Source organism: Galleria mellonella, unplaced genomic scaffold (assembly GCF_026898425.1).
Source record: "Galleria mellonella isolate WM207_F2 unplaced genomic scaffold, CSIRO_AGI_GalMel_v1 utg173, whole genome shotgun sequence".
In the NCBI taxonomy this organism is placed as follows: Eukaryota; Metazoa; Arthropoda; class Insecta; order Lepidoptera; family Pyralidae; genus Galleria; species Galleria mellonella.
In genome coordinates, this window is record NW_026442016.1 from 1,957,274 (window position 1) to 1,980,080 (window position 22,807).

The 22,807-nt window shown below is 34.1% G+C and overlaps 1 protein-coding gene across 8 annotated transcripts in view; it reads right to left on the minus strand.

The window, feature by feature from the left end:
- Positions 1-2,690: 2,690 nt before the first annotated feature.
- LOC113515705 (uncharacterized) overlaps positions 2,691-22,807 on the minus strand; it is a 114,531-nt gene continuing 94,414 nt past the window's right edge. For 2 of the 8 annotated variants that reach the window (XM_026899979.3, XM_026899981.3), the window contains 3 exons: positions 8,569-8,871; positions 7,700-7,819; positions 2,691-7,274 (listed from right to left, as the gene is read on the minus strand). In XM_026899979.3, coding sequence (XP_026755780.2) covers positions 2,991-7,274; positions 7,700-7,819; positions 8,569-8,871 — 4,707 coding nt within the window. In that variant the 3' untranslated portion in view covers positions 2,691-2,990. Of the gene's footprint in view, positions 7,275-7,699; positions 7,820-8,568; positions 8,872-12,787; positions 14,108-17,967; positions 18,282-22,807 lie in introns of those variants that run through there. The other 6 variants (XM_031912721.2, XM_031912718.2, XM_031912711.2 and 3 more) reach the window with 6 other exon arrangements.

Below are 22,807 nucleotides of genomic sequence, written 5' to 3' on the forward strand. Positions count from 1 at the left end.
AAATTTTCTTTTTTTTTGGATATAAACAGATGTTAAACATCCTTTTGTAGTAACACATCTAAATTATAATACATTCAACACCTAGGTGTCTACCTCCAGTTTATTGTAGTAATACCTATTACCCTTATTAATATTATAAATGTGAAAGCAATTTTGTTTATTAATTCTTTCCATTTTAACAGCTTAACCAATAACATTTAATTTGATATACATATACTTACTACATGAAATGGGGAATGAGAATCTCGGTAATAACATAGACAGTTTATTTAATTTTATTTATATAAAACTCTGATGAACAATGATTTATTTACTAAATTAATAGTTTTTTTAATATTGTTTATAAATTTCTTGATTAGTAGTTCTTAATCAAGAAATTAATTTATGGCAACATTTGTAACATATTTCTTAAAAGCGACATCTATACAAATTTTTTATAACTAAGATTTAAGAATTTTCTTAATTTTAGTATGAGCTCGCCAACGCACTCTACGATCTTGATCTTGACTGGAACTAAATGATGAGCAAAGAGCAAGACCAAGTAGAGCTAATGTATAATTAGCAACAGAACCCGTAGATAAAATCACAGATGGCTGATAAAACTAAACAAACTGGAGCTTTTTTACGCAAGTATCTATGAATTTGCTTTTTTTTAGAATCAAAAGGGAATGGTATTCTTACCTGTGATTTTGATATGCGCAAGCGGGATATCAATGAATGATAATAGGAGAGGATGAAGTTTAGTCAGTTAACCCATCGTGATTAATTAAGAATTAATCAGGAGTAAGTGAAGTACCATTCCATTTTTATACCATTAAAAATCTAAATAAATAAATAAGAATAAGGAGGGGGGAAAGGGATTGTTAGTAATGGAGACTGAGAATCCCATTACTAGCAATATACCCAACCAGGTCGACCTCCTCGCGGTTCTCCCTGGAAACTATCATGGTTAATTCCTGATGAATTCATAATGATGGGCTAACTGGCCTGTTTTCATTCTTATCTATCACCCTTCACTGGTGCTCCGCCAGCGTATCCCGTTAGCGCAGGCGGCGCACCATACCATTTTCACCCATAAAAAAAATAAGAATAAGGATTATTTATATCCCTTAGCTTTATTCGTGTATGTAGTAGCCACGTTTGGCAGGCGGGTTGGCAACCGCAGTTAGGGTTTAGAGATGTTTTAAAAGTGACGCTGCTGCAATAGCTGTCAGATGTGTGTAATATATATAATGGATATAAACGAGTCTTTTACCTTATTAATGACATTCATTACGTATATGAAATTATAATTTGAAGGTAGTCATTTACTACTCTTAAAATATCTCCATAATTACGCTTCTAGTAATTGTAAACATTTATTTATTACTTTATATATATTACTAACGTAACTACTCTAAATATACAGAAGTAATCTGTGCTAGTTGTTGTGAGGATGGATTCCCTGCTGATGGCGAGCGGTACAATGATGAAAGTTGGCTGTAGGCATCATACTGAAGAGTTCTTCAGAACACGATCCATTATTCAGGCGGTAGAAGATGATAGGAGAAGTAAAGTTTCGCCTTAAATTAAGAGGCTCGATAATGACTGTTAACCGTTAAATTACATGTTAATTACGTAAAATATTAGCTATTGTTGCATGAAGAGATTATTAGATAGTAACACAGACTAGCGAGCTCATTGCTAGCAATAGATTGATATCCCCGCGGTTTACTCAAAAACCATTATGGTTAATTCTTGATGAACAATGGGGCAGACCTATTTTCTGTGTAAGTATGAGATGGTAAGGATGAGGATTACTTACCATCCCTCACTGATGCTCTGCCAGCATATATCGATAGTGCAGAGGAGTTTACTATTCCATAATCATCCATTAAAAAAAATTCTGGTACCATAAAGTAAAAAAGGAAAGATCCGTATATGTATTCGCGGATCTAGATACTAATTATCCGCCGATATACATTATTAAGGCACGTCACTAGCCCAAACATAAATTTCATTTCATATCAACTATTGTTGATCTTAGATAGAGAAAGGACTATTTTTTTTATGCAACTTAGAATGGCAAATAAGCTGACGGTCCACCTGATGGAAACTGGTAACCATTGCCTATAGACATGAGTAGTACAGTGGACATAACAGAGTATACTGTTTCGCCCATGATACCTCCCATGCGTTGCCATTCCTGAGAACTCAGGTGTTATTCCTCTGTACCCTGTAAATTCACTACCATATCTCACCCTTCAAACCGAAACACAGCCATGTATACATAACTGCTTCATGGTAGAAACACGAATGGGACAGAGGTGCCCAAGCAGACGACTTTTGTACAAAGTCTCCCTCTGGTGGTTGTCAAGTAGTAGTCCTATACTTTATCTACCTATGATTGATGATACCATTCTGTCTTTAAATAAAAGTCCGGCGTTAGCATTAGCATCTCTGTAGTTCAAAGATTGATTTATCAATATACACCAAAATTACTGGACCTTCATCTCAGAGAAACCTTTTAATTAGAGATTCAGTAAATTACTATTCTTGCTTATATACAGACTTACCTTTGAAAACAAGAGACAACCTATATTCGCATGAACGAATTTTGTTTCTAGTTTTTTTGTGCAAAAAATTATATAGAATTTTGGTGAGCACTTATAATTTTTCTGTGGGTTAGGATAAAATGAAAGACTTATGGATTATAATGTTATTTATATATTTCATTGAGTTGTATAAAAATGATTCATTTTATGTTTTGTTTATGTACATTACTTATGCTTTATAAAATAACTATTAAGTCTCGCCTATAAGTAAATCACATAACTAAATCTAGTTCTCGAATGAGATCAGTCATGTCTATTTTTTATAATTACATTACAAACTTATAAAATTTACATTACATTAATAATTGAATTAAATATCGATCTATCTAGATAGTTCTTAATAAGTAGTAACTTCATAGCAAAAGTCGCCTTTCACCGACGACGATAAACTAAATGCTATGAACGTGGCTTAAACCTTGACATATAAAAATCGCAGTCTGGACAATATAATGATGGAGAACTAACAATTTTTTTTCTACACAAATTACACAATGATTTTTGACCTAATGCTGTGTTTTTCTGAATCTCTCCATTATAATAATTATTATTCCCATTCATTTGTGGTGGTATAGGGGAATCGGTCCCGCCTTTCGTCCCCGGCTCGAATGACACAGACTTCTTTTGTAATGGTTTTAATTGTGGAGTTTGTTCATAGAGGTTGTAAATATTTTGTTGTTGTTGTTGGATATATTGATTGTCATTATTGGTAATATTTTCCGTATTAAAATGTTGATTATACATGGTTCGCTGTTGCTGTGAATTGGCATAATGTCTAACATCATGTGCAAGAGGTTGGTTTGAATTGTTATCATGATAGGAACTGTTTGGTGATTTTTGACAGTTACTGTTATAATTATCAATAGGCGCTTCTCCGTGAGGTGGCGGGACTCTCTGATATAACATAGCCGCACCGTAGTGGTTTGTACTGTTCACCGGGTATCGACTAGAATACTCGGAGCTAGAATAGCTTGTCGGTGGGGTGTGATAGCTCTGGTAAGCCGGCGAATTGGTGGGTACACTTTGGTACGGCGAAGTATTGCTCTGTATGTTCTGATTAGCTTGGCGATTTATGTTATAGTTATTGCTAGGAAGCGCGGAAGGCGGTGAGTGTTGTGGTAACCTTGTATCTCGTTGATAGTTAATACTGTTCTGCGCTTGAGTTGCTTGATGCGTTTGATTAGGTGGGTGCGGATATGTATTAGGAACAGGCCTCAGTAAATGCGCAGGCATATAAGAGCTATGTCCGGTAGGAGTAAGTCTATTTAAAGACGTTAGGCTATAAATCGGTGGGGTAAGATTGTGATTTGAATAAGCTGATGGTGGTTGATTGTAAGGAATAGAAGCCGTTGAATTTTTTGGCACTCCAGTTGGTACTGGATTTGCATTTGTGGCATTTAGATTGTGTGATGGTAAAGTGGGAGGAGAAAGTCTTTCATACATACCTGCATTTTTTGGAGCACCGAGTGGTTGTTGGTGAGGTTGTGGTGCCGGTTGATATGAAGGATAAGTATCTTGTAACCGTAAGTAATCGGCATGATCGTTGTCGCCCTGTACAAAGGTATTTTGAGAAGTCGATAATGTTGTAGATCTTGACGATTGACTATCAAAAGAATCTTGTCTTTGAAGCGTAGACTTTTCGGACTGTAGAGGCATTGTCGTCATTTGTCTTTTATTCATTGCCGACTTCAGCACTCGTTCCAATATTGGATTAGGAATATAATTATTATCTTCTTCCTCTTCTGCTTTAGATGAAACTATAACTACGTGATCGCAAAAAGACACAGATTTCTTCTTAGGCTTTAGATTATCTCCATACGTAGAAGATATTGCAGTATTAATAGATTGTTGTTGATCATTATACTCATCTTGTAACTGATTAGGATCAATTGAAGACGATGAAGTGCGTCTGTTATACATGCATGTACTAGATTGATTAGCGCAATTAATAACATCCCTATTAGCTCTCATATCTACAAAACCAATATGCGACCTTTCTGCATCCGGCGTAATATTTCGTCCAATATTTTCAAACATCTGGGTGTTTTGTTTAACGATATTAGAATTTTCTAATGTTTGTTGTGAAATTTCATTAGGCCCAGAAAGTTGGCCTTCGAGTGAATTCGATCTTTTCAATTTAATAGCAGCCTGTTTAGATTGAAGTTCTTGTAACCATGAATCACAAACAGTGTTTATGGTGTCCGTTTTATTCGTTTTTGACGTCACTTCAGCATTTCTAAGAATCTGATTACGTTTTTCTCGTAATTGTGCTAATAATGATCCTTTAGGTATTTGTGTATCATTCACAGTATTATTAATTGCATTGTACTCATTTCTATTTTGTATATTATTTAATTCCTCTTCAAGCGGAGTTAAATCTATAGGTGGTGGCGGAGGAGGGAACTCCTCACTGGGTTGCCTTGAGTGATTGACTGAGTTCATTGGACTGGGATAAGGAGGCAATTCGAATATTTGCGGTGACGATCTCCTGAGTGGCAAAGCGCTGTCTACAACATCAACTCCCTGATTGAATGCAGTGCTAAGATTTTGAATGTTATTTTGCGAAGGTTGAATGGTCGGCATAGTTTCTCTCTTAACTGGACTTTGTTCCTGGTGTATCATTGCCTTAGTTACGATCATTTGAAAGTTTTGGGATGGTGAATCATCAATCCGATAAGAGTTTCCATGCTGGCCATCATAAGAAGAAGGTAGGAAAGGCAAAGACTGCGGTTCATCTCCATACTGTTCTGAGAAACCTCCATCCTCTTCATTATCTTGTTGTGAATATGAAAAGTCATTACGAGATACGGGTTGCTGTGAACGGCATTGAGTGCCGTGCTCCATCACTTCTGTATCAAACTTAGACCCGCTAAGTTGTGAAGTGGTTCGTAACGGTGGAGGTGGTGGAACTTTTGGGGCGGTAAGTATTTTACCAACACTGCCATGTATACTTTTCCTCATGAGTTTACTTCTTTCCAGATTGGGATTCGTCCCACTCGCTGTTGAATATTCTAAATGACCTTCAGATAAGTAGCCACTCAAATTAACCTTATCTTCGCTTTTTCTTCTTCCGACTTCTCCATCATCTACTGACGAAATTCGTTTTTCTTTGTTCGCAGATTCATTATTTCCATCTGCACCTTCTGTTAAATCAGGCATGGAGCGATTCTTTCTTCTTATCAAACCACCCATCAATAACTTTCTACGAATTTTATGTTGCTTTTTACTTGCTTTTTTATCTTCAGTAACTATTTCATCTTTTTTCTCGGTAGTTACTGGTATTTCTTTACGCACACGGCCTCGATCTTCACTTCTTGAACGTTTTTCTCTCGTTTTTTCATCTTCACGAGATTTATGTCGTGGTGGGCGCTCGCATGGTGGATTATTAATATCATCTTCAATAGATTTCTGAGATTTCTTGGAAGAAGATTTCTTCTTAGGTAATGTAGCATAAATTTCAATATTAGCATTTTCGAGGCCACCTTTTGTATTTCTAACGGGGGCTATTTGTGGAATTTCAGTACCCCAACTTTTACCAGTCATACGTCTTTGCAAACTTCGTGAACGCATTACGCAAGTGTTATGTTTCATCCGAGCTACAATCATTGTATGTGGATTATTATATGGTGCTTCCATTGCAGCTCGAGCTTTTGAGGTAGCTGCATCACATAGAACTACAGCTGTTTCATAATCCGCTGCATCTTCTGCATGACGAGACTTTTCAAGTAATCTATCTGCTTCTAAACATAAAGCTTCACAGTTTCCTCTCGTTTTTATATCAGGTACCTGAGCTAACTGCATATTACGTATACCTTGTTGAAGAGGTAGACTATCCGTAGAGGACAAAGAATATGAGTCATATCCAGCATCACACGAACCACCACTGGAAAGTTCCCCTTTACGTGTAGGACTACTTGGTACACTACCAGGTCCACGACCCCTGGTATATATATAGGGACTTTCCATTGATGATGATGCTGATGAGGCACTGTTACGGTCACCGCTCCAGTTGCCGGAGTCTCTTCGAACTCTGGGACCTGAGCTATCTGAACCTGAACCTGTGCTCATACTGCGTCCTAATTGTGAATGGCGATTGCATTCCAACATGTTTTCTACACTTTTTCTGCTAATATAATCATTCTCGTTATCAGGCCCAGGAGTTACAGCTCTTCTACCATAGATCCGTGCAAGGGAAATCTGTCGATCAGGAGCTGGCGTGATTGCTCGTCTTGGCTCAGGTGCTGGGAATGGAACCACATCTTTAGGAGCATGGCGTGTATCACATGGAGTACCATCCACTGCAGCATATAATAAAAGCAAAGGTTGAAATCTTCCTTTGCAACATTTTTCTACGACTTGTGACCATTCAGGGCCGACTTCCTTAACATCGGCGTCATCAAAATATATCCATAGACGTAGCTTGCTATGGAAAAAGAAAGTGGAGTAATGTTTGCCATAGTAGGTTACGAGTCCCACGAGTCTATGTGTAGCTCGCGCAGCCCATGCCCAGTCCGCACATGTATGAAATGCGTCAGCTGGACGCAATTCGGTTCCAAGAGCTGCATACACTGCTGCTACGTGTTCAGCTGATGGTCGCTCAGAATCCCACACCATGCCAATAGACAAAATTTCGGGTCGGTTATTCAGTGTTCGGCATATTTGTATTTTGGCACCGCATGCGTTCTGAAATATAAAAAAAAAAATTTTCGTCACATACGATGGTTCATAAAAACAGTAATAGTTTGCTTAACAGTGAAAGCGTTTTAATTCAGGAGACAAAAGTTTATTTCAATCAGCTGTCATAAGATCTTACTCCTCAGTGGTGGTAAAAGATTAACCTAGCAGTAGAATTTAAGTCCATATCTTAGTTTATTATAAAGTATACCTTTGAAGGGTAACCATAATTTATTTAATGATTTATTTGTACATAATTACATGCTACAAACCAAGTGCTCACCATAAGGTTACCCATTCAATCAGTTGGCCCTAAATTTGCTTATTGTTTCTAACAGTTCGAAATAAAAATAATCTATTATTGTACTGTAATGTAGTAATATATCCCTAAAATACATACATTATGTACATTTTTACATAAATATTTAACTTACCGGACAATCTCGAATGTCACCCATGCCGCCGGCCTGTTTTAACAACAATCCAAAGCTGTCTCCGTGTTCTCCCAAAGCTGCTTGCGCTGTCAATGCCGTTGCAGATACATAATGCACCATCTGAAAGATAAAAAACGTATTTATTTACTATAAACATAATTATATTTTTTAAATTTATTACATTTTGCAAATAATAGGGTTGATTCTGATGCGCCATTTCTTTAAACCTATATCTTCACCTAATATTTTAATTTGATAGTTTCGTGAAATCATTATTTTATGAACCATAATAAAAATTAATAAGGTAAATATTACCTATATTAATTTTTACTCAAATACATTAGAAATTTAGTTTATATTGATCTACTCAATAAAGATTTCGCTATGACGTCAAAATGGAATTTTAATTTTAGAGATAGGAATAAAAATGGCATCTTAAAATCGCATATCCATCCCAATAAATGATCGTTATTACGGGAATACTACTATGTAATCATCATCATCATCATTATCTCAGCCATTATCCGTCCACTGCTGAACATAAGTTGAAGGGAGGCCTCCTTCAACTTTCACTGACTTCCTGCAATGTATTTGAGGCCGTCACTCCATCTAGAGGAGGGGTCGTCCTACACTGCGTTTGACCGTACGGAGTCACCATTCAAAAACCTTTCTTCCCCATCGGTATGTAATATATAATATAAAGGTTTGGATATATAATTATAATATAAATATTTCAATATTTGTTGCTTAAACACTTTATTTTTGTATACAAGTAAAAATTAAAACATACTCGTATGATAGTTTTTATTCTAATTTATGACAAAATTACGGGAAAGAATTATTTTAGAATATAATCTTATATAATATACCTGTGTAAATCGCAATGGCTTCGATGTGGCGTTACATGACCCGCAGACGGACTGTTCGATGAGCATCATCGCGAACTTCCTATGCGGCACACAGTGCGCGGCTCGGCACGAGTCATCGTCCCTCCTGTCCGCGGCTGTAGTGGCCACGTGAGCGTGGACTCTCAGCAATAGATGCTCGAAACATTCGCTGGCGTCCGCCATGCAGCCCAGCTGGAAACGGGCGCCGCCGCCACCCAGAGCACGTCGCAAGGCATCGGCGGCTGGGGCGCGCTCTGCTGACCATTGTAGTTGCGTGAATAGTTCCTGATGGAGAAAAACATTAATTTAATAACTGTGTGAGTAACACAACAAATTTTTTAATAGATAAAAATGGAATAGTAACCCTGCCTGCGCTATCAGTGTACGCAGGCGTGACACTACAAGAGATGATAATTGAGGATAGAACAAGTCAGATAGTCAATTAAATAAGATGGTTCCTATAGGGAACAGCCTGAAGGTCGACCTGATAAGGTATATTACTAGCAATTCGACTATTAGGTCTACATTACTAACAATTCCTTCAACAAGTCACCACTTTTATCTCCAAGAAGGCGACTAGAGAAAACAAAAGAGGATAATCATAATAGGATTTGCTTTGTATAATTTACCGATTTAAATGTACTAGTCCGTTAATATTATCCCCGTAGCGCGAGAGGGCTATTAAACTCTGCGGGTTATGTTAAGAAAATCTTATTATTATTCGTCAAAGGTGGACTTTTTAACACATTAGAGCGCACTTAACCAGTGCAAAGGAAGAAAACTCGAAATAAATATTAATATTAAGCTGCCTGAGTAGCATAATAACAGTAAGTATTGCTTTTATGGAGAGCGGCCAGTGCCCAGTAGTGGAATGTTAATGGCTTGTATTAAAACAAAACAAAAGTTTAAAAAACTTGGCAATGTAAATAACAACAGACGTTGTATTCTAAAATGATACCACTACTATATTTCCACTAGTGCGTGTGTTTTTTTTTATTTACATATTTTATTTATCGCTATATAACACACAAGCCTTAAAAAACAAGAATAATAAGTAAAAAACTTTTCTTTTTTCTAATATACTATAAGGTTTCTTTCCAGCCATTACCAACAGCAGCAATCTTTCGTATAAAATACACGCAAGTTGACGTAAAAAATGGGGCCACTAATAAAAAATAAATTTAATTTTAAATAAAGAATTAGAAATACATTAAAAAATATTTATGTATTACTGTTGTATTGGCATTTTGCTCGCTACCTCGCACGCGTGGGTTTCAGAAGTAGAGAAACTCAATAAAATAGGCTATTTTTGATGATGATGCATTAAGATAAAACATACCAGATTTGATATTAAACTTTCAGGAATACAACTGCGAAAATTTCGTTTAATTTGATGTAGTATTTTGCGTGATGCTGATACAAACGTACAAACGGACAAATTTTTTTAATAATTATTGTTTTGACTTCTATTGCTTTTATTTAGATATTTAATATCTCCAATATATACACATTGTCTAATTATAATTTTATTATATTATTAAGAGTAGCTATTAATCCATTTATATTTCACAATTTTAGTGATCTTTTAAAATATCATGTAGCAATAAATAATAATTAAAAGTATTCATGTAAACAAATATAAGATACCGTTACTTCCTTTTTAGTACGAAATCAACTTATAAGTATATTATGTTAAACAGTGGGGTTGGAACGAAAAACGTTATAATTTAATTTCTGCGAAAGGTTTTTGAACGGAAAAAAACCAGAATCTTTAATAACAGGCCGCCGAAGAAAGTGCCGAGCGTAAATATTGCTGAGTGATTCCGAGTCTTAACATTCATGCCGTAAGCTTCGTATTGAGTGATGTGAAACATGACAGGGACTAAAACCAGTATAGCACGAATAGGTCACAAACACGCCATGACCCAGCCGAGATCATCGTAAGATGTGGGTACAAACGAATACGCTGTCTCGTATTTCGTAATCCGCTTCGTAAAACAGGCAGGTTTTAAAGTTGACCGTCACCATTTCTTTTTCATATCTAATGGCGGAGACTGTATATTTTACTACCGTAAGTGGACCGGTAAAATCTATAGACACATAAAATATGACTTAATAGTAAAAAAAAATTGTCTAATTATTTTATCTACGTCTAATAAGTGAAAATTGCTATTAGTATTTTATTAGATGTAATTTTTGAGTAAAGTCAACTTTTTTTTAATGAAACCGTTAACAAAATTAGATTTTTTGCTGATCATATTTAGTTACAGTAGGTAATAATAGAAAAAGTTAAAGTGAAGACATTTCTGATAACAAGGATGGCCCTAATTACGGTGGTTAATATTATCAATAAAATATGGAATAAATTGGCTACCTATAAAGTATATCCGTTTATATTGCATGTTAAATAACTGCATGAAGGCTGCCTAAAATAACTATGTCGCTATTTTTGTGTATCACACAGATATAAAAATGGAGTCAAAGATTTAAAACATAGTATTCTTTAATGGATTGTACGAAAGAAAACAAGTCTAAATAAACTTTTAAAAATATATTGAAAAGAGAAACCGAACAGGTCTTTATTATAACAATTTGTGGAAGACTATAAATGTTTTTCTAATATCATATAAATTAAATTTCTGAAGATTGACACATGACCTGCACTGCCACCATTACCCAACTTCTTATCAATAAGTGCAACGACGTTGTACGACGATAAACACGGAACTAATGCATCAAACATAAGATGACATTTGTGGAACAAGCAAAACGGGGGTGGTGTGAGAGCGAGACTGAATATAGTCAACCATTGTTGTGTGGGAATGGTGTAGCCAACGCTCCCATAGACGCAGCCCGCCGTATCTATAACGTGACCCTATGTTTCTTGCAATTTCTGATTGCCTAGTACCAATAACTTGGATAGTGGCCATATTAGTCATTACAACTTTTTTGCCGTATTGTGGATAGATTTTAATAATTATTTATTTTCAATACTAATTTGTTAAAATTGGAATTAGAGAAATCAGATATTGAAAGCTCAGTCTGAGAAAGATTAAAAAAGAAGTGGTCTGTACCTAACCTAAAGGTAAAAGAGAGTTTATAATAAAGAAAGTTTGAAATTGTTCGTAGTTTATATAGTTAGCAAGTTACACTTTATGCAACATCGTGTCTATTTGTTAAGACTCTATGATAATAATTTTACACACAATAATAATTTTCTAAAATGGAATTAGGAAAATCTGAAATTGATTTATTTGAGAAACAAAAAGGAAGCTGTCTGGATCTCTGATCTCTGCCTAAAAAGGAAAATTACTCGAAGTAAAGCTTTGAGAGCATAAAGTTCAAATTATTGCAAGCTACATCCATTTACAATTCATCTGATTAATATTTAACAATCACTAGATAATATAATGCGTGACGCGTGTTCGAATATGAATAATAAAATATTTAAAGAGCTTATTTAACATCGGCGTAGTCACGATATTTTCCTACGAGACAATAGACATTCAAGGCGCGACTTGTACCGGAGGTTTGCGCATACATACTTAAGCAGCAGTGTTAAGTATTCTTTGTACAAATTGCCTTTGGAGTCTTTGACAATAGCCTTTAGGGGGGTCAGCGACAAAGCATGCATCACAAAACGTAGCAACCGGCTTGGTAACTGTTATTTTTACCTGTAAATTTATTTCTTTCCTTTAAGGTGTCAGGCTAAACAAATTCGAGGAAATAAGTTAATCTGCATCCACAAATCACATTTACCAATTCATCAGTTCATAATAATACGATTTTATCAATGAAATTATTTCCATTGGCTTTGCATACAAATAAATGTAAGAATTAATTATGTTTTACAAGTCGTGAGCTAATTTGTGCAAATAAATTACAGCGTTGATGTCTTTTAACCGTAAGAGAACGATTCGTATACAAATCGATTCTTGTGAATCAAATTTAAGTTGTATCAAATTATGCACATGAATAAGTATGTAAGTAACTAAAGGTCACGTATTTGTCCTTGAATATGATGTAAAATAACTCTAACTGGATTTATAAATACATTGGTACCGAAGTGACCACGTGGATCTTTTATTATCCAACATTCTAATTTCGTTGAATTATGCATAGACTTACATTATTGTATTTTTACATTTGATTGTTTAAAACATTTAAAATATAATAAAAGAATTTTGCTTCTGAAACTTACTCGAAAAAGAGTCAACGTCGTTTGACTGACTAAAGGCGTTTGTTCGACGGTTTCCCTCCATGGTTGCGCCGATGGCGGTCGTGAGCGTGGAAGTGTGTTATTCCTCACGCCGGCCACCGAGTTGGTCAGCAGATCCTTGGGCGGCAACAGCTCCCTATCCCACAGGCCCTCAATCTTCTTCTGTATCGCCGCTCCATTCTTCGTCCCGGCTCCATCGTTCGATTCCTTACGCTTATACCGAAACTTTATCATTTCACTGACTAGTCCGCATCGCTGATCTGATCAGTCGTAAATTTTCGATTCGATCAATTCGGATTCATTCGAAGACAATAGCTGAATAAGGCAAACGTACATTGCTATTGTGTCTGCAAGCAACGTATATGGCAATAAGTAAGCGAACCACGTAGTAGCCACTATTGAAACATTTCATTTGAATTCCACTCGACTTGGTGTGTTCTCCTGACACTTGGCTACGCACGTACTATCAGATACACATCCTATTTTATTACTTGGTACGCTACGTACAAATTAAAGCATTTCGGCGGAAAAACAACAGTTGTGCGAACAAACACGTCAGGTAAATATAACAGGTGTTGGAACTACAAGTTTCGAAGCGCAACTGTCGCGTTGCATCAATTCTCTATTTGAGATACACTAACGCGACGCACAAATCACATTAACGACTATTTATATAATAACTAGTTTCGTATCACAAAACAGGAACGTGTCTCTAGTTTGTACGATCGACTCGAAGAAGGTTTTGATATAGACTGGCCTGAGACAACGGTGCGCAGGCGCGGGGGCGGGAAACCCAAGCACCTCTACCTTCCAGGTACTATGGTTTTTGTAATCTATTGTTAACGTAACTCACGTGGGTTATTCTCTGTCACTCTCTAACACGCGTTAAGTTCAATTAGCATGTTTCTAACTACGTTAACGGCGCTACGCTTTGTTTATATTTCTATAGCGATAAGTAAAGCTAAAAGCTTTGGTAGAGTTATAAAATTTTAGAAAATGGAGTTTGTTCCATCACATGTTGCACAGATGTGTTATAGACGGCCGTTAAAATACTTCAGAAACAATATTTTTCACTGAATTTTGCAAAGTACAGTACTTTTGCAATAAATTTAAAAAGTATAGTAAATTAGTAATAGAAATGTTTTGAACGAGGAATTAACAAAAAAAATAAATGCTGGCTACAGACTATACGCTAGAATATAATCCGTTTATATTTTAGTTAGAACGTTTGTAAGACTAAAATTTTACCGTTTCAGTATATTTTATATTATTTGTAGGGGCTCTTAGAACTATTAAATTTATCGAAGTTTACTAACATTATTGTATACAGTTTAACTAATAAGATTAATGGGTAATATCAGTTGCTACTGTATAGTGTAAGCCCATGTTATATTATGGAAACATATACCAAACCATCTGGCCGGCGTAATACTAGATAAGTACCATTTTTATTGTATTTAAATTTCTATACTTCTTTATTGCATTTGCATTGTAAGTATATATACTAAGACCGCAAAGTAAAAACAAGTTAAATCGAACCATGAACAACACGAGTAAGTACGAGGAATTGCTTATAAGAATTTAAAAATTGTAAATTCCACAAAAATATAACCACTTTATGATAAAATAAACAATATGGCCGAATAAATCAGACGTGTGGCCTATTGTTCCCTCGAAGTAATGAGTCACATTTAAGGAATGTTACGGGATGAATAAACAAATAAAGAAGGACCTTCTCACGTACGCAATATTAAAATAAAAAAGCATCATGCCCATTTTTCTTGCACCTAATATTTAGTTCTGAAGAACGAACTTTCACGGCATGAGTCAGATTGTAAGTATGCCGATGTTGTAAAATATGTGGTCAGTTTCCTCCAACGACGTTCGGTGGCATATATTTTAAGTAGACATTAACTGGAGTACCTCGTAACATTTTTTTTTACGAAGGAAGCGCAAATTGTATGTTTAAGAATAAAATATTTCTTTTACATTCATTTCGTTATTGGAATTATCTTGTGAGAATCCAATAAAAAGTCAAAAGATTGACAATCTTTCTATTAAACAATATCAATTTTTAACACATTATCGTTTTACTTTTAAATATGAAAATTAATTAAAATTCTTATTAATAAATAATTAATAAGAACATTTATGTAAATAAGGTATAATTTAACCCCGTTATCACTCAAACAAATCGTGTTATAATGAACGTGATTCATCATACAGGTATATGCAATCATTATGCTCTTATAGCTTTATATTTCTTGGAACTACGCTAAGCTACGATGGAAGTCATGAAGCATACTCTTTAAGGAAAACTGAATAAAAACGCCTACGTACATACAAGCTTGTCTTTATATAGTATTTGCTTAAAAGGCTCTTGCAAATGTCACTAGCGTATATTATCTACCTAATCTACTGACATTTGACAATTATAAACATATGGAACCATTTTTGAATTTTTAATTGAGCGAATCATATAAGGCACTGTTTCACAAGACAATGTAAAAGATACTCGTATGTAGGAAGTGATACATGAGTTATCAATTAAGTTTATATCGAGCAGTGTGCGCCAACCGTGAGACGTTCTCACATGCGAGATCGTAATCCGATTATAGTCTGCTTTATATATATAAAATGGATGGTGTGAAAGATTTTCTGATATATATTGAAACATAACAGTTTACAGTCTTTAGATTTTAAAAGAAGAAGTTTCAAAATTTGCTTATAACGTTTGTTTATCATTCACGATATCTTCGTAAATTCTGAATAGATTTAGATAATATCATCGATTATATTTTTTTCTTATTTTGGTTCCATATTAATTCTGTCATTTACAGAATAATTTATCTTGTTAGAATGAAAAAACTTATCATTTTGCAAATTTTGCAATAGTCTAAAGCTAATGAAACATTGTAATTGAACACTTAAGAATCTAACGTGCAATTAATGTCTTACTTTGAAACCTGACCTTTATATATAATAAGATTAGAATAAAAGACAAGAATTAACTGGGTTTAACAGTTGGTATAGTACATAACCAAACTGGTAGTCCGGTTTCGCCACACTTCACGAATACGGGCCTTTCCGTAGCTCAAATCAGATCCTTGAGTGTATCACCTCATCTGTTACTCATACTATTGCGACAGTAACCTTAGTGGAAATCACATATTTTTTATAATAATGTGACAACAGTACACCCACTAACTTTAAGTTTAGCTTCATTGATTTGCTGACTCATCACCGGGGCAATCATACAATGAACCGATTTAGTAAATTACACGATCATGTGTACCGAAAGCGAACAACTATCACGTTGCCAAGGTGTAAAGCAACAAACAATGTTCAATTGTACTTTAGCCGGAACACTTAATTCTCTAGAATCATGTGTTGCAAAAATCTATTGTGTTATAATACATACTTATAGATTCTATGAATTACAGCCAAGGTGAATACGAGAATGAAATTATACATCGTTAGATTGATATTATTAAGAGATAAGAACAATAACTGCATTCATTGCAAAAATCGAATTTATTGTTTTATTAACGCTGTGCAATATCTGCATTTTATGTGACTATGGAACTGTACATTTAAGTTATCTATTTAAAAGGTCAATATACTTACATATATACCTTATATGTAAGTATTTCTTTAAGAAGACATAAACGTCAAGTCACTATCAATATAGAACACTACGGGAACAAGCAAAAGCCCACAGAGGGAAAACATTTTATCGGTAGTGTGATGAACTCTAGTAATTGTAACACCCTTGTGTCGATTCCGATTAGTTCCCGTATGTATCAGCGTCACAATCGATTTGCACACGCAACATTAGATTCAATTGCAACGCGGCTATAAGATGTTGTGCAAGTACTCGATAAGAGAGCAATCGACGCATAGATTTATCAATGATCAAGAATACAATGTACAGCTCAATAACTATAATGTGAATGTGACATATGGCGAAAGGTCATGTATCGTCAAACAAGTCCATGATTTCAAGGTAACTTGACTTTAACAAAATGCATAATTTGAAATAATCAATACTAAAAGCGTCAAAATGCCAAAATTCTGTGGGCGAAAAATACAATTACAAACTAATAGATAACTATAACAATGTTGATAAGAAGTGAAATTCAAAATACTTATAAATGACAACATACAAAAAGAACATACAAGAATGTAAAGAAAATAAAAAGTAAGTCAATAGAATTTGAAACAGACAGATGTAAACTGTGAAAGAATTAGTATGAAAATAGATCGCAGGTAAGTAAGAAAGAGAACATTTACAGTGTAGAAACCTATTTACCTACAACTTATATATTTATATTTCTCTTCTTATTTAGACCTTTTGCAAATTTGGGTCTGTACAAAGTGGTACTACTTGGAAGCAATTAGAAGCAAGGACAATGTTTAGATTTCATTTTATAACGATATAAGTGCATATGTGGGTTGGTTTTTTGGCAAATTTGCGTATGTATTAAGTGCGCGTCGAATCCTCACACACATGTTATGTTGTGTGTAGGTGAGTGCCAAACAATGGGGAGCGGATAATTGTCTGTAATTAGTGACGCATTACAACAACTGTTCGACATGTCGCTATCGATATGTTGAAGTACTAAAGTGTTCCATTTGGTTAAAGTAAAATGAACTTATTCCAAAGGTATAATTCCTATAAATTGAATCATTGTCTAAAAACAGGACTTTTCCTGTTATCTGGAATATCATCCTATGAAAAATACAAAACATAAACTGATAATAGATAAACGATATAATTAATAAAATAAAAACTATAGAGTAAAAAATAATGAACAATTCCTTAATGTTAGATAAATGAAATTGCCCTGGGATCTATGTCTGACAGATGCTTAATGCACTATGCTAGGAATGGAAAATTGCACACCAATATAAATTATTTTATGACTATGATGTGGTATCATATACTTAAAGTAAGATATAATTATAAATTTATATTATAGAATGCTAATGAAGCAAATACTATCAAATAGAATCTGACAGCTGCGTAATTTCTTTTTAAGTAATTTGTTTAAACATAATTCGGCCCTGAATGTCACTTATTCGCTTACTTATTGCAATAGCTTGACGAGACACATTTGAATAACTGAAGTAACTTGAACACATTTGACTATCAGCCGTACCTTAAAGCTGTCAAACACAAGGCTAACCTCTAAAACAACCACTTCACAATATGAAGTCACTTCCAATAATTACAATATAGATACGATACCGTTCACTTGATCACAAAACAAAATTAAAATTATAATGACCTTTGACACTTGCACTCATTGGCACTTATCCTGTCACACAGTAATCCATGAACTGTTACGTACGTTCCACCAACGGGTTAAACGTTAAATAAAAAGTGTATTTTATTTAATATATTAAGATAGATCGATACGCGACGTCTACCCACGACGGTAGAGTGGCAGCATGTACAGAAACTAACAGAACAGTGACAGGCTGCGCAAGCGCATATGCGCGACAAAGATAAGCAACGGAGGCTTTGGCGCCAAGCCAGTTGTTGCGTAGGTGCGAGCGAGAGGCACGAGAGGCTTTTGAGGGGGTCCGGTTACGTTTCTACTCGTGCTTGTTATGGAAAAGATTAAATCTTTAGAGTCGAAGCAAAATATGAATTAATGGAACTCACGACATAACGATGACCTAATTTGGTTAAATCAGGTAGAAATAATATGATTAAAAATAAACTTTTTAAAAATATGTTTAAATCACAAATTAAATACATTACAGAGAAGCGACAGAATCGATTATGTTGGACAATAGATGAAGTATAAGTCTATACAAACTATTATATTTATCCATTCTGTACTAAAGATCGTAGTAATTATATAAAACTTACTTGATCGGCTAATAAAGATGTAATAAGGATAATACAGTAACCAGTTACATCATGTAGAAATTACAGTAACAGTACTTCAATATGACAGACAAGTAGCACTGGAGCATTGAACTGGAAGTCATTAAGGTAAGCTAAGATAATATACGAGATGTCTATTAATTTTCGTTAGTTAAGATAACGAAGTATTCTTAAAATGTATAGTTGATGATAAAAGTACCATGAACTTGTGATAAGCTGCTGCTGCATTACAACCATTGTAAAAGTAAATTGTGTTTTAATGGTAGAAAGAGTAACTTTATGAGTTTAAAAGGTTTGCTAGCTTATTCGTTTGAATAACTGTATTACTTACCTATACCACCTAGAACATTGCTTAAATAAAAGCGTAATACATTTATTATATATATATATATATATATATATATATATATATATATATATATATATATATATATATATATATATATATATATATATATATATATATATATATATATATATATATATATAAAATTACTATCTAGTAAGTAATACAAATATACTCACATTTTTTGGAAATTTTGTACCATGTGTAAAAATGTCGCTATATTCTTTATGATTTATATCATACTAATATATATTATAATTACAAAGTAATCTACTTTGTGTTGCAAAACTTTTTTTTATTTACATTATTAATTGTCTGTATTTAAATTTTCAATCAATTATTCATTTCACAAATAAGGGATTTAAAACTCATTTCTACGAAACCGTCAGTTATTTTATATAATATCCAAGCAAATCAAGTTTCCATAATAATATTACTAACGTGGGAATAACGCGATTCAGTTACTATAAGGTGAAGATCAAGTTGCTAAATTCAACGAAACGATGCGACGACGCTACAAACTAATACATAACGCTAAGGCCACGAATGGCGCAATCAGACGCCGGGTGTTATCTTTCTTGATGCATTTCTTCCGTCACTAACGGTCCCGCGATAAAGCTATCAACTTATAAATAATTAGTACTTTACTACTATACGAGGTAAGTAAAGTTTGCCAACAACCTTTAAATGGTCCAGATACAAAGTTAAGTGCTACGTGTCTTAGATGTAGGAATAAAATTAATATTTGTTTAATCTACTTAATTAGTAATGTTTTAATCAATGTACAAGCTGACTTAATACAGGAACAAACAAAACAATAATTATATTTACCCATTCTTAAAGTCTCATATGCCCAATATCTTAATACTAATTCGAACAACACAGCTTGTTGCATTAATACAATCATGTGTTACGGACGGGTCCTTCAGTCGAGAACAAATACTTACGGCAATGCCAATACCAATGTATTCAAATGTCTAATATCGAGGTTACATATATGAGGCTCGTTATTGACGTATTTTAACGCAATCAACGGGCTATTTTAAATGTCAAAAGTATCTTTTACAGTTCACATTGACTGTCTAATAAAACTTTTGCAACAGTACGCTCTGAGTACATTGTATAAACTTTCATAAATGTTATAAATTTTAATGATTACATCAGCTGTGGGTTTTATGAGACTGCCATATTCATAGTCATGAAGATCGAAATAAATCCTATAAGTACTACAATCTATATGGAAATCAAACGAACGTAATTTTTACATTCCACGATGTTAGAAGAACTATTTATCTACCGGTAACAGACCATTAAATATCACACTAAACAGCTTTGACTGCATCACTTACAATGTTATTTTTATCGTCAATCACCAAAATATTTTTCAAATTCCATTTCGAGTCAAAATTTGACCAAGCAGCCGAAATTCAAATTGACATGAGAAGTTTTTAAGTTTTTCAGAGAGGGTGTTTTAGTAAAACTGTATCAGAACTTTTGCTAGATAACTTCGATTATTATACAAGTTGCTGATAATATACTCGTAACATGTATTATTTTTAATTAAGAGTGGATACTTTTGTCGGAGCAACTAATTCATGTATTCTCTTCCTGTCAGCTCTATTCTAGGCCATATTTTATTTGACTACTATTTATTAACCTATCTATACAGCAATAAACGTACACAAACATCTATTAAGAGAAGTAAGTTCCCTTATCTGCAATATATTTGAAGTTGTAGTCTTTTTAATTTTACACTGAAACCGGCTTATAAGGCGGTAAGCCACAGTTAAATCGAAAATTGTATTGCTCGTGTATTGTCTATATATTATAATGAATTATAATATTTTTTTCTACCCAAAGGTTGTCTGGAAGAGATTGCTTTAGCGATAAGACCACCTTATAATACTTGTTTAAGTTTCGCTTATAAGGTAGTAGAAGAAATTTATAATTTTAGCGCAAATGCCCACACGCGGTAATCGAGCCAACAATATTAAAACTTGCCATAAATAGCCTTATGTTTATGGATCTTAGATCCATTATACAACTTTACAGTTCGTAATATAAAACGGAAAAAAGTATTACTAATTGAGCAATAATATAAAACGTGACTTTATAATAGAAAATATGAAAAGCTTTTGTTCAATTTTGTTCTTTTCAATGTAACAGCTTAAGCATTAGCATAAATCAACAAAAGAAGTACTACTCATTGTGAATTCACAAGGCAATATCAGTTAGAGCATTAACGGATACCAATATTTTTAATATATATTTTACGTTGATTTCTTCAGATACGATTACGGTGCTGTCATCATTATATCCACTATTACTGAACATAGTATTGCCTACCTATCTATATAAACTAGAATATGTGTTCAAAATTACATAATTTGAGTAAATGCTAGTAGTATTACAATCGGTAGTACAAGATCAAATCACAAAATCACAAAATAAATAAATAAATAAATAAATAAATAAATAAAAACAATTAAAATATTTAGACAAATTATAGGACACGCGATTTCAACATGTCAATTGATTATAATACGCAATTTTTTTACCAAATATGAATACAATATTCTACTAGCGCATTTTATTTCCACGATTTAGTATGTCGAATTAAACATGTAAGATTGTGATAGCCCACTCTCGCTGCGACGATGTATGCCGGCGGCCTAGTTCATCCGTACACTTGTTCATTTCACTTGCAACCTGTTTCAACGCCCAAACAACACCTACTAAACTTGAATTATTCATTTGTAATTAATCCAAATTTGAGACAAGTCAATAGCTAATTGGACGGTTTCCTTTCAACAGAAATACGTTTAAATTTATTCTAACTATAACAGATTGAGTTGAAACTGTCAGTTTGTAGTAATTACCCTTTTTAATTTATGTTTGACGTCTTAATAGTACTTAGATTTTATGTACCAAATAGTAAACCTGTCTCTCGCCTGTCACTCTAGTATAGAATGAGCCACCCCTTCCTTTCCCGTGGGTTTTATAAGAGGCGACTAAGGGAACTTAACGGTCGATACATTGGCAGTAGCGTCCATCTTAAAACATCTCTAAAAGCCTAACTGCGGTTGCCAACCTGCCTGCCAAGCGTGGCAACTACTGACAAAACTCCCCTTATGAGAAAGGCTTATGTACAGTAGTGGACAGTAATGGCTGAAATAATAATAATAAAACCTGTCTCTTAAAGAAATTAGTATTTATAACGGCCCAGAGACCTTTTTGAATCGACACCATATCATGAGGGCTTAAGTTGTTTTCGAAGTTTCTAGAATTCTGAACGTGCTTTATAATATTAACGTAGTGGTTTTTGGACTTCTGAAAAACCTACTGTCACTCTTACTCTAATTATTTCTAGGATTAACAAGTTCTTATTTAGGACCGCAATCCAATACTTTGTAAGCTACTATCACCTACTAAAATCAGCTTTTCTTTTTGAAAGCTATTTTATCTTTTATAGAATTTAAGACCTGTAATAGACCTTGTCAATTCATTTTAGAAAATCATGCCAGCACTTTAAGAACAGTTTAAATTTAACTTGAAGAATTATGTTTCAATTAAACTATTTTATAAAACCGCATAATATAGAGTTACTGTTATCATAAGAACCAAAACTAATATTTGTACAATGAAATTGCAATGCGTATCTAATTGCAATAATTGCAGCAGCTAACACGCAGCGAGATAATAGAACATTCTCTGTCTCACATTCCACGGGTCGTGCCTGACCAGTACACATTCGCTA